Here is a 13,628-nt window from a genome sequence, read left to right on the forward strand (position 1 = left end):
GCTGCTCCATGCTTATTTTAAGCATGAAAATTTGACACTTTTCATTAAAAATGCATCTAGTATAGCTAAATTAAAAAAAAGATATATTATTTAGTATATGCCGACATAGCAGAAAGTACCAAAACGATACATTGTGATGATTCATTTTGCAGAACAAGTTGTTTTTGCATTATGGGTAATTGCTATTATGCTAGAATTGTTGTTCTGGAACAACTCTATTCCATATTATGTTTAATTGCGGCTATTATTCTTCGTTTATATTCTTGGAGTTTTTGTAGTCTTTGTTTACTGCACTCTGCAGATCTCATTTGTCGGATTGTAGTAGTAGTACTTTGCTTTTCGAAACTGAGAAACTCATTTTTATGTCTGTTGTGCGGGTGGGGTAAACTTCGGCACCCCCCAACCCAACTCCCACCTATGAGGGTTGTTTTTTTATGCCTGTAGTGAAGATTTGAGCTTCCGGGTGTATTTTTTGCAGTGTTTTGTATGTCGTTGATAAACTGCCAGACACCAATGGAGTTGTTTTTTAAAGAAATTCAATCAGAAAAAACAGAAGCCAATCAACATTGAGGAAAATTGCTTCTAAGCAGTCTTTTTAAAATATAAACTCGCCAAAACACACGATGATACTTCAAAATTCGCCAAAAAACATTTCCGATAATCGCCAATCATTTTAAAACATGGACTGATCTCATTGGTTCTCGAAATTGGTTAAAACAGACGTAAAAACACAGTAGAATGATAAAAAAATGGCCCCTGATTGGACTTCTATATGAAAGAAATGATTTACCGATTTCTCTATTCTTATTTTAGATATAATTTATAACATTTTTTAAGGTTGACCCTTGTGAAATACCGTATTTTCTGGCATATAAGCCATCCGGCGTATAAATCACACTTAAAATTGCCTTAAAATCGTTGAATTTTGCAATTTCTCGCGTATAAGCCGCCCCCTGATTGACAAATTTCACCTCCATATTCATGGTTTTAATAGAAAGTACAAATGTGTTACTTTGAAGGGATTTTTTAAAAGAAAAATCATCGTACGTGGTATTTTTTAGATACTGTATAAATCGAAAGGATCTTTTGGTGGAAAGGGTGTTACTAATTCGTAAAATGAAGTCATGTGAGCAGTACAACAAGGAAGTGTGTCCATAGCAGTCTAGTTTTTAACATAATTCTAGGTGCAATAATAGCATGAGATACACATTACGCAGGTATCAAGGCTAATATTTTAGCAATTGATCACAAAACTGTCAATCAGCTTTAACAACCATTGGAATGTGCTGACATAGTAAACACTAAGAACACATATATCAAGGTCACTCGCATTTAACCAATCAGAGCACGTTTAACTACCACTAAAAGATAAGATGGCGGCGCCCTAAGCGAGTAATGGCAGTTTTTTTACCGTTTTATTCAAGATATGGTTTATTTTTTCTTGAATTTCATTCAAATTTGATGATTTTTCGTAATATTTTCCCTTTAAAATAACATATTTGTACTCCCTATTAAAACTATGAATATGGAGGTGAAAATTATGAATCAGGAGGCGGCTTATACGCGAGAAATTGTCAAATTCAACGATTTTAAGGCAATTTTAAGGTGCGGATTTTACGTGAGAGCGGCTTATATGCGAGTAAATACGGTAAATGTTCAAAAACATGGGAAAAAATATGTACTTACCTTTTTGGGTAACCTACCTGTAGAAAAACGTGTTATGTAGAAATGTATAATTAAATCATTCATATGCATTTTATGTATATTATAATAATAAAAATGGTTTTCCATAGATGTCTGGCAGATTATCAGTTAGTGTGTGTGTATGTTTTAGCGCATGTGGGTTAGTAAAGGTCCAAAGTGGAGGGGCAGGTTAAGGGTTTAACTAGTTGTGAACACAATTGGTTAGTACTGTGGTCAGTAAAGGGGGAGTCAGGCACAAAAACGGTTGTTAGTAAACTTGCAATTAGTTTAGTAGCACTTTTTTTAACAATTTCGGAGATTTTGAGCCAATTTGGTAAGAATTCCTCAAGAAAATGTTTGACCTGGACTTGTTAGATTGGAATTTTTAAGAGAAAATAATCTATTTGAGTTAAAAGCTGGTGCACAAGCCATGCTCTGAACATGGAAACAGCACGGGAAATACACGGGTAAAGGGATAAAACCCGGATATGGATGTTATTAAAACACAGTGAGGCATGCAAAAAAAAAAATCAGGGTTTGGAAGAATGACTTGGTTATTTTTTTTGGAGAAAGTGGGGTCAAGAGAAATCAGGACGAGACGGACTTTACGCTAAATTTTCTTGCGGTTTTAAATTAGCTTGGTTTTTCCAATCCTAATCAAAAGGGGTGTGGCCTCTCTCCCTCTTCAGCCTTTTGACCCCTCCTCCTTTTGATTGATTTGAGGTCGTTATTGGTTTTAGTTTGTTAATTTCAATCCAAACAACAAGGAAACAAAACCAAAAAAGTCACAAGGGCGGGAAAGTCGAGGCTAACGTGTAGCGTGGTTGTATTGATTAGATTAGAAAAATGTATATATGTATGTATATATGTTAGCCATGATATATACATATACATATATGCTTAATGTAATCTTTTATTTTGGAGAAAAGAGGGGGACATGCATAAGTTCTAAATGTTAGTTTTTGGGAATATTCATCAAAAAAATAAATATATATATATATATACGTAAGGGAAAGTAAATAGAAAAAAATGCTCAATGCTAATGCTAAAGCTAATGCTAATGCTAATGATAATGATAATGCTAATTCTAATGCCAATACTAATACTAATACTCAGACTAATACTCAGACTAATACTCATACTAATACTCATACTAATACTCATACTAATACTCATACTAATACTCATACTAATACTCATACTAATACTCATACTAATACTCATACTAATACTCATACTAATACTCATACTCATACTCATACTCATACTCATACTCATACTCATACTCATACTCATACTCATACTCATACTAATACTAATACTCATACTAATACTCATACTAATACTCATACTAATACTCATACTAATACTCATACTAATACTCATACTAATGCTAATGCAAATGCTAATTCAAATGCTAATGCTAATGCTAATGCTAATGCTAATGCTAATGCGAATGAAAATGCTAATGCTAATGCGAATGCTCAATTGGGAAATATATATGAGAGTATTCTTTATTTCTTCATAGGGATAAAAAAAACAAAAACCGAGTAAAAAAAATCTAAAAAATATACTTTATATTGTTTTTGTAGACCTCTTTCAATGACTACTTTCAAAGTATGGGGAACAAAACATTGGATGTATTAAAATATAAAAGAGGCGGAGCTTGGCAGCTACCTGATGGCGGATTGAACGTAGAAAAGCAAACAAAAAAGTAAAAAACGGGGGTTAAAAAAAAACAAACAAAACAGGACAAACCAAAACTAAAAAAGACAGTTAGAATGGAAACTACAATAATGCAGTTTGTTTACCATAGCGTGTCCGATGCCTGCGTGCTGAAAACAGGGAAAGGGGATAGGAAAATAAAAATAAAAAACCTTAAACTCAGGAGAATACACTTTAAGCCCCGCCCCCTCCCCAAAAAGTGGATAAAAAAAGCCATTTCCTTTGAAAAAAAGGTAAGAAAACATTGTCTTCCCTACAAATCCAAATCAAGAAATAAAGAAAACAATTGAACAACGATACTATCATTTTAATCATTAAAAAAACCAAAAAGGGATTAAAAAAAATAACTAAAAAGGATCACACTACATTTGTTAGTAGGTTACGTTGTAAGGTTAAGTAGAATGGTTCACATTCGGTGGATGACACAGTGTTAGTTAGTGGAAATCATAATTATTAAGGCCAAACCAAAGCACCAATGAAACGAATCAAAACTGGAACAAATACAGATTTTTTTAGGGTGTTAGTAAAAGACACAAAAGTTAGCAAAACTTGTTGTGAATGTGTGGATTTGTTAACGTGTTTTTTTGTGTCGTTATGTGAGATGTTTGTTTGGAATTGCTGACTAAAATGAGCTCATGTTTGTTTTTTTTTAATGAAACCATTTCCAATTTGGACAGGGTTGCCAGGTTACGCTTTAGAAAGAGAATCCTGTACACTTGAAGAATAAAACTGTAGTAAAATCGGAAATACTGCGATATAAAATGACATTATATAAAACAGAAAGCTTGTTTTTTCCCAGATTGGTTTGAATTATTTGTTTTTTTTTTAAGAAAAACTGGGCAGACATTTCTGGAAGTCATTTCAAAATAATAACACTGTTTATACACCCAAAGAATGCCAAAATAGGGTTTAGGGCTGCAGGTTGTTGTCATAAACACTTTAAACCCAAATAAGAAGAAAGTGAGGTAGCAGAAAAAGCTGAATAATTCCATAAAAATCCTCAAATTTGTGTTGTTATTAGTAGCAAAGGGCGTCAAATTGAAGCATAGTTGCGGCAAAAGTCTTGATGTGTCCTAGATTAAAGTATCATTTAATGAGCCAGTGCGCCTTAAATATGGAAGAAAAACAGAAAACCAAAAACGAAAAACCACCACTGTCGGATATAAAAAAAAACACAAACGCCTCAACTGAAACAATACTGTTAAATATGCAGATCAGCCATCTTAGTTTACAAAATCTTCCATCATATAGCTCCTCCCTCACTGCAAGATTTTCTACAAAAAAAATCAAAACATCAACAATGGCTGGCTCTAGAGGTGACTGTAAAGTAGTGAGGGCTTCATACCTGGAAGTCAATACCAATAACCGTATTTTCACGACTATAAAGCACACTTAAAAGTCTTACATTTTCTCCAAAATAGACAGTGCGCCTTATATATGGAAAAAACTGAAAAACGAAAAACCACCACTGACGGATATTAAAAAAAACACAAACGCCTAAACTGAAACAATACTGTTAAATATGCAGATCAGCCATCTTAGTTTACAAAATCTTCCATCATATAGCTCCTCCCCCACTGCAAGATTTTCTACAAAAAAAATCAAAACATCAACAATGGCTGGCTCGAGAGGTGACTGTAAAGTAGTGAGTGCTTCATACCTGGAAGTCAATACCAATAACCGTATTTTCACGACTATAAAGCGCACTTAAAAGTCTTACATTATCTCCAAAATAGACAGTGCGCCTTATAATCCAGTGCGCCTTATATATGGAAAAAACTGAAAAACGAAAAACCACCACTGACGGATATTAAAAAAAACACAAACGCCTAAACTGAAACAATACTGTTAAATATGCAGATCAGCCATCTTAGTTTACAAAATCTTCCATCATAATGCTCCTCCCTCACGGCAAGAATTTATACCAAAAAAATCCAAAACATCAACAATGGCTGGCTCTAGAGGTGACTGTAAAGTAGTGAGTGCTTCCTTCATACCTGGAAGTCAAAACCAATTACCGTATTTTCACGACTATAAGGCGCACTTAAAAGTCTTAAAGTTTCTCCAAAATAGACAGTGCGCCTTATAATCCAGTGCGCCTTATATATGGAAAACATCTCATTCATTGAGTGTGCGCCTTATAACGCAGTGCACCTTATAGTCGTGAAAATACAGCATTTTCTTTCATGACTGTTCCGGACTGACTACCCCAATGTAAATTTTACATCAAAAATACCATGCAACGAGGCCCGGTTGGTAACATTCGTGGAAGGTGAAGAACAGAAGCACTGAAACAAGTTCGGGGGGCCTGTCTCCTTAGAAGCTGGCTAAAAAGCAACTGGCCCAGTTCTGTCACTTTCATACTGAATCTCCGCCTTGTAAAGTCACATCGGGGATTACAAGTCGCCTGGGTTGTGCTTCTCTTAGATGTGGAACAAACTGTTGTCTTTTTTTATCCTCTCGTCCCACATTGCTACACTTCAATCTTCTTTCACGCAAAAAAACAAAACAAAAAACGCATCAAGGCAGACTTGGGACAATGACAGCAGTCTGCCAATACATTTTAAAGAATCATCTGCTTGACATGGAAACACGCCAGGGTTTATTCCACTTACTCGCCAGTAGACGGAGCTCTAATCCCGCCTTTTTCTATAAAAATCTCAATAGAAGACCCCCACCCACCCACTATGAAGCCCCTCCTTGCTCCCGAGGAAGCTCCTAAGGCTCCTCGTGTACATAATTGTACACTTTGCTGATAGATGCATTATGCATGGGCAAAATTGCTATTAATTAAGGTGAAACAAAAATGGATGGTCCTACTATATCCCACTGGAAGAGAAGTAATTGCTACATGTAGTACATTCATTCAACTGTTACTCAAATATGAGTTTACACCAATCTAAAGCAGATCATTGAGATACACAATTCTTTTCAGGAACATAAAGGATAATGTAGACGAAATTGCTAAAGCAGCATGTGGAAAATTAAGAGTCTTATAACCTGTTGTAATCAAGGATAGAATACAGCTTTGACATGCTGGAGAATATTGTTTAATAAATGCAAGAAAAACATGGAATTACTGAGAATGTCAATAATAATAGGTAAGTGTTTCTAGGAAATGAAGGTCTGTCAAATAGGCGGACATTTTAACAACTATTTTTACTACTACGAGTATGACGACAATCACGACGACAACCACCACTACTACTACGAATACTAACATTACTGTCACCATTTCCACTATAACAACTGATACATTACTATTTCCATTACCACTACCACTACGGAGAATACTACCATTACCACTACGGAGAATACTACCATTACCACTACGAAGACCACTACCTTTACAACTACCACTACCTTTACCACTACAAATACGAAGACCACTACCAATACGAAGACCACTACCAATAGGAAGACCACGACCACTACGATGACCACTACCATTACCATGACCACTACCACTACGATGACCATGACCACTACCTTGACCACTACCACTACAATGACCAGTATCACTACCACTACGATGACCACTACCACTACAATGATCACTACCACTACAATGATCACTACCACTACAATGACCACTATGATACCACTACAATTTTCCACTACCACTACCACTACAATGACCACTATCATACTGCTACAATTTACCACTACCACTACAATGACCACTATCATACCACTACAATTTACCACTACCACTACAATTATCACTACCACTACAATGACCACTTCCACTACAATTACCACTACCACTACAATGCCCACTACCACTACAATGACCACTACCATTACTACTACCATGACCACTACCATTACTACTACCATGACCACTACCATTACTACTACCATGACCACTACCATTACTACTACCATGACCACTACCATTACTACTACCATGACCACTACCATTACTACTACCATGACCACTACCATTACTACTACCATGACCACTACCATTACTACTACCATGACCACTACTACTATGAAGACCACACTACCACTACAATGACCACTACCACTACAATGCCCACTACCACTACAATGACCACTACTATTACTACTACCATGACCACTACCATTACTACTACCACGACCACTACTACTATGAAGACCACACTACCACTACAATGATAGTTACTGTTACCACTACAAAAAACAAAACCATTACCACTACCATTTCCACTACTATTACGATGAAGACCAAAACCATTACCAATACTATTTCCACTACTATTACTATGAAGACCACACTACCACTACAAAGATAGTTACTGTTACCACTACAAAGACCAAAACCACTACCACTACCACTGCCACTACCACCACCACTACCACGACCACTACCACTACCACAAACACAGTTTGCACAATATTTCCTCACCTATGAGAACTCAAACTCATTTTAGATTTTCCTACTTAAAGGCTTTACTCCATCCATTTAAAGGTCATTTACAATCAATCATTGATTTTTAATTCAATACTTAAGATTATCCAGACACTATTCACCTGATGCCCATTTGAATTCAAATATAATCCTTCAACCCATTTTAAATATTCATTAAAACTAATCTGATCTATTTAAACCTCAATTCACAGTCAATCCATGTACGATTACATATGTTAATTCCTAAATACATTAGGTCAAGATTTCTACGTACATCGGTTGCTCATCCCTGTGAATTTTTTTCGCTAACATTAGCTTTTGGAAGTCATTAAATCCCATCTCGCTCTACTGATCACGAAAATAAAAAAACGGAAAAACTTTCGCAGGACTTCCTTTGGAAGATGGAGTGAGCTTTCGACAAGTTGGCCCCAAACTTAAAATGACTAATCAATTGGGAACATTGTTTGGTTTAAACGTACTTTCGCCCGAGTCCGCCTATTTTGGCATTCCGAACCGACCGCACTAGCCATTATTAGCTCTGACAAGCCATTCGTTCCAATTACAATTAGCCTCCAAAATGTGAGCTCGTAAGCACGGCGAGTAGAAGTGAAATTGATTGCCCTCGCCGACTGCCAAGTGATGAGCTCAGCAGAGAAACTTCATGTGCAGGTAGATTTTAACGCATACACAAAAATAAACTCCAAGAAACATTTTTTTTTAAAGAATTAAAGCTCAAAAACAGCCTACAGTACCCAGCATTACCTTGACTTAAGAGCTTGAGCTTCATTCCGTAGTAGAAAATGGAATTACCGTATTTTCTCGCATATAAGTCGCACCCTGCAGATAAGCCGCACCATTAAAATAGCCTTAAATAGTTTAATTTTGCAATTTCTCTCGTAAAAGACGCCCTTTAATTCACAATTTTCGCCTCCATATTCATAAAGAGTCCAAATCATTGAATTTTATAATTTCTCTCGTATAAGCCGCCCCTGATTGACAATTTGAACCTCCAAATTTATGGTTTTAATAGGTCTAAATGTGTTACTTTTAAGAAAGAATCAGCGCATGTGGTATTCTAATATTCGTAATATATTTCCTGATAGATTTCATATTCCGAAAGGGTGTTTACTTTCAAAAAGGAAGTCATGTGATCAGTACAACCAGTAAGTGTAGTAAATAGTGGTCTAGTTTTTCATCCCTAGGTAAGTAAGCGGCGCCCTGAGCGAGCATTGGCAGACAAAAGTGAGTTTTTTTCACATTTTTATGCGAGATATAGTTTAGTTTATCCTTAAATTTCATTCATAGTTGTCAAAATAAATTTAGTTTAACATTTCATCTGTTTATATTTGCTCTATTTTAAAATAAATGACCATATCAGCCACATTTTACTGCGTGATGGCATTTTGTCTTTGTCAAATTGCAGTTTTGTGTATGTAAAGTCTAATTTGTGCGCATATAAGCCCTACCCTCGATTCAGTCATCTTTTTGGTGACTAATATGGCGTATATGTGAGAAAATACGGCGTATATGCGAGAAAATACGGCGTACATGCGAGAAAATACAGCGTACATGCGAGAAAATACAGCGTATATGCAAAAAAATACGTCGTAATGTAGAAAATACAGCGTAAATGCGAGAAAATACGGTGTATATGCGAGATAATACGGCGTATAAGCAAGAAAATACGTTGTATATACGAGAAAATACGGCGTATATGCGAGAAAATACAGCGTATATGCAAGAAAATACTTCGTAATGTAGAAAATACAGCGTAAATGCGAGAAAATACGCTGTATATGCGAGAAAATACGTCGTATATACGAGAAAATATGGCATATATGCGAGAAAACACGTATTTGTGAGAAAATACGGCGTATATGCGAGGAAATACGGTATATACTTCAAATCCAATACAGTTTTTCTCTATATTGGCTAATGCAACTTATAGTCCGTAAAATACAGTCAACAATAGTGACACAGAGCCTTTTTTGACTCAATTTATGAGCAAAAAAACCCTCGAATGTATTTTTTTTCTTCCGGTCAAGGTACCACTGCACTCCAATCATATTCTGAAAGGACAAATCAAAACATCAAAAAGTATCCTGTAATGATATCTACAGTCTCGCCACGAACTGAGCAAGGGAAAGAACGATTATTTTTAAGCCTTGAAAAGATATAGTTAGGAAAAAAGAAGGTTAGTTACAAACTGAAGGTGAACTGCATTGAATCGGTTAGCAAACAGAAGGCAAAGATCCAAGAATTGATTCTTTTTGGGGGGGGGGGGGGTGTTTTTGTGTGTTTACCTGGCGTAGGTTACGGGTCACCCTAACGTCATGCCAGCCGTTGTCGTTGAATTTGCCGTTGACGGGCTCTACCAGGGCCTCGAAGGCCCCGGAGCCAAGGTTGATAACCAGCCAGACGGCGCCGCTCTTCAGCGATAGGTTGACGTAGTCGGCGGACTTGCCCGTGTGCAGCATGAGGCCGTTGCGTTGCAGTGTGCGGAAGGACAACGTGATCTCATCGGTACTGCTCTGGATTGGCGTCAGCGACAGGTCGTAGCAGAAGAACTCGTTGCCCTTGAAGGTCGCTACCGACTCTTCCTTTCCTGTCAAATTGGGAAACACTACAATAAGACCTCCATTTATACATCGTCTTGAACATGGGTATATTTTCTTGCATGATGACCACCTCCATGTATAAGCCGTACTCTTAAAGTTGCCTTAAAATCGTTGGATTTTACAATTTCTCTCGTATAAGCCGCCCCCTGATTGAGAATTTTCACCTCACAAGGAACAGTCGGAATAGTAGTTGTAGTAGTACTAATTGTAGTAGTAGTTGTAGTAGCAGTAGTAGTTGTAGAAGCAGTAGTTGTAGTGGTAGTAGTAGTAAATGTAGAAGCAATAGTAGTGGTTGTAGTAGCAGAAGTAGTAGTATTAGTTGTAGAAGCAATAGTAGTAGTTGTAGTATAAGTAGTAGTAGTTGTATTAGCAGTAGTAGTCGTTGTAGCAGCAGTAGTAGTCGTTGTAGCAGCAGTAGTAGTAGTTGTCGGAATAGTGGTAGTAGTTGTAGCAGCAGTAGTAGTAGTTGTCAGAATAGAAGTAGTAGTTGTCGGAATAGTAGTAGTAATAGTCGGAATAGTAGTAGTAGTAGTCGGAATAGTAGTAGTCGGAATAGTAGTAGTCGGAATAGTAGTAGTCGGAATAGTAGTAGTCGGAATAGTAGTAGTCGGAATAGTAGTAGTCGGAATAGTAGTAGTCGGAATAGTAGTAGTCGGGATAGTAGTAGTCGGGATAGTAGTAGTCGGATTAGTAGTAGTCGGAATAGTAGTAGTCGGAATAGTAGTAGTCGGAATAGTAGTAGTCGGAATAGTAGTAGTCGGAATAGTAGTAGTCGGAATAGTAGTAGTCGGAATAGTCGTAGTCGGAATAGTAGTAGTAGTAGTAGTCGGAATAGTAGTAGTCGGAATAGTAGTAGTCGGAATAGTCGTAGTCGGAATAGTAGTAGTAGTAGTAGTCGGAATAGTAGTAGTAGTAGTCGGAATAGTAGTAGTAGTAGTCGGAATAGTAGTAGTAGTAGTCAGAATAGTAGTAGTAGTAGTAGTAGTAGTAGTTTTGAATATGGGAGTTTTTTATTGTGGTTTTCATCTTTAATCAGGAACTTTGGAGATAAAAAGCTCGGGTATCAGTACATTCATTCTCACGATATTTTCTGCAAACATCCGATTGGTATGGTCACAAACAGCTACAGCTAAATGATTGGCCGCCTTTCGCCATAGCCTGCGACATTTGATGATTAAGGGCCATCGTTTCCGAGAGGGGAAACCTAACACCCCAACAAAATGCGTGCGGGTGTTCACTTGAAACGTTTTATGATGGCTGAGATGGGTAAAACGACTCATTTTCACGGGAAATTGACATTTTGAGATGTGAATTGACATAGGAATGGCCCATTAAAGAAGAAACAGACACAGGTGGTGTTGATGGGGTGCCGGAAACAAATGTTAAGCAAAGCAACAATCCAGTAGTAATGTATTTTCTTGGTTTTCTCATCAAAAAATACTAAAAAATTACCTCTACTTATGAAATACATTGGCTCTAAGACTTTTTTTTCTTCGGAAAATTGGTAAGTAGAAGTGTACTTTATATGTAAATTCTTACATTTGTTCCATGATCCTCACAATTAAACCATTTAAAATTGGTTAAAGTGTCCCAATTTTGTATAAAAAATGTGAGGAAACACACAAAAATTAGATAAAATTAGAAAGAAATTATTTGTTAATGTCTTACATACAAAAATATATATTTACATTTAGAGTCATACCTGTAATTATGAAATTAATTGGAAAATTTCGTAAGTAGAAGTGTACATTATATGTAAATTCTCAAATTAGTTTCATGGTCCTCACACAACTACCAACTAGACCCTTTAAAATTGTTCAAAGTGTTCCAATTTTGTATAAAAATGTGAAGATACACACAAAAAAATGATATAATATTAGAAGGAAATGATTTGTTAATGTCTTACATACATTAATATATATTTAAGTTTAGAGTCATACCTGTAATTATGAAATTAATTGGAAAATTTCGTAAGTAGAAGTGTACCTTATATGTAAATTCTCAAATTTGTTCCATGGTCCTCACACAACTACCAACTAAATCCTTTAAAATTGGTCAAAGTGTCCTAATTTGTATAAAAAAAATGTGAGGAAACATAAAAATGAGATAAAATTATAATGAAATGATTGTCTTACATATATTTACATATATTTACATATACAGTCATACCTATATTTTCAAAATTAATTGGTTCCGAGACGTTTTTTTGTAACTTGAAAATTTTGTAAGTAGAAGTGTACATTATATGTAAATTATCAAATTCGTTCCATGGTCCTCACACAACTACCAACTACTAGACCCTTTAAAATTGGTCAAAGTGTCCTAATTTTGCATGAAAAATGTGAGGAAACACACAAAAATGATATAAAATTAGAAGGATATGATTTTCCAATGTCTTAAAATAAATAAAGCAGGTGAAAATGTGTCCAGCGCCGGCCTTTGTGGATATAATACACGTGTTTGTTCACCAGAAAGCCGTCCATTTTGTAGTACATTTAAGACTTTTACGTGTGCCTTATGTGTGTATGTATGTGAAAATATGTGCCACGTTGCATTTGCAGTTTTTAATCGCTCATTAAAGGGAATTTAAATGAAATAATGAATACAAAAACACACTCATTTACATTTTAAAAATTCATAACCTGAAATTTTTGTACCCAGAAGCATTCATAAGTAGAGGTATGACAGTATACCGAATATAAGACGACCCCGAATATAAGACGACCCCGATTATAAGACGACCCACCCTTTTTCAAGACTCAAGTTTGAAAAAAAAACACTTTGAACACCAAATTCAATGTTTTCATTCTTTCATTTTCTGAACCGCTTCATCCCTAGAGGGTGCTGGAGCCTATCCCAGCCAACTACAGGCCAGATGCGGGTGATAGTGGAGGCCAGGTGATCGCAAGGATATGGACAACCATACAATTTCACACTAGAGGAAAATTAGAGTGTCCAATCAGACTATCATGCATGATTTTGGAAGGTGGGCAGAAACCAGAGTACCTAGAGAAAACCCACACAGGTACAGGGAGAACATACAAACTCTAAACAGGTGTTTTTACCTGGATTTAAACCCAACTAGGAGTTGGGTAAAAGGGAATATATAATACAATTTAATGATATTATAAGCTGTACTTTTTAGATAACTGAAGTAGTTTAGTTGTGCCTTATAGTGTGGAAAATACGGTAATTAAAACCTT

The 13,628-nt window shown here is 36.1% G+C and overlaps 1 protein-coding gene across 9 annotated transcripts in view; it reads right to left on the reverse strand.

The window, feature by feature from the left end:
- Positions 1-13,628, reverse strand: part of nrxn2b (neurexin 2b) — a 369,603-nt gene that overhangs the window by 194,476 nt on the left and 161,499 nt on the right. For 6 of the 9 annotated variants that reach the window (XM_077741584.1, XM_077741583.1, XM_077741581.1 and 3 more), the window contains 2 exons: positions 10,111-10,412; positions 3,495-3,518 (listed from right to left, as the gene is read on the reverse strand). In XM_077741584.1, the coding sequence (XP_077597710.1) occupies positions 3,495-3,518; positions 10,111-10,412 (326 nt within the window). The remainder of the gene's footprint in view (positions 1-3,494; positions 3,519-10,110; positions 10,413-13,628) is intronic. The other 3 variants (XM_077741586.1, XM_077741588.1, XM_077741580.1) reach the window with 1 other exon arrangement.

Source organism: Stigmatopora nigra, chromosome 20 (genome assembly GCF_051989575.1).
Source record: "Stigmatopora nigra isolate UIUO_SnigA chromosome 20, RoL_Snig_1.1, whole genome shotgun sequence".
Taxonomy (NCBI): domain Eukaryota; kingdom Metazoa; phylum Chordata; class Actinopteri; order Syngnathiformes; family Syngnathidae; genus Stigmatopora; species Stigmatopora nigra.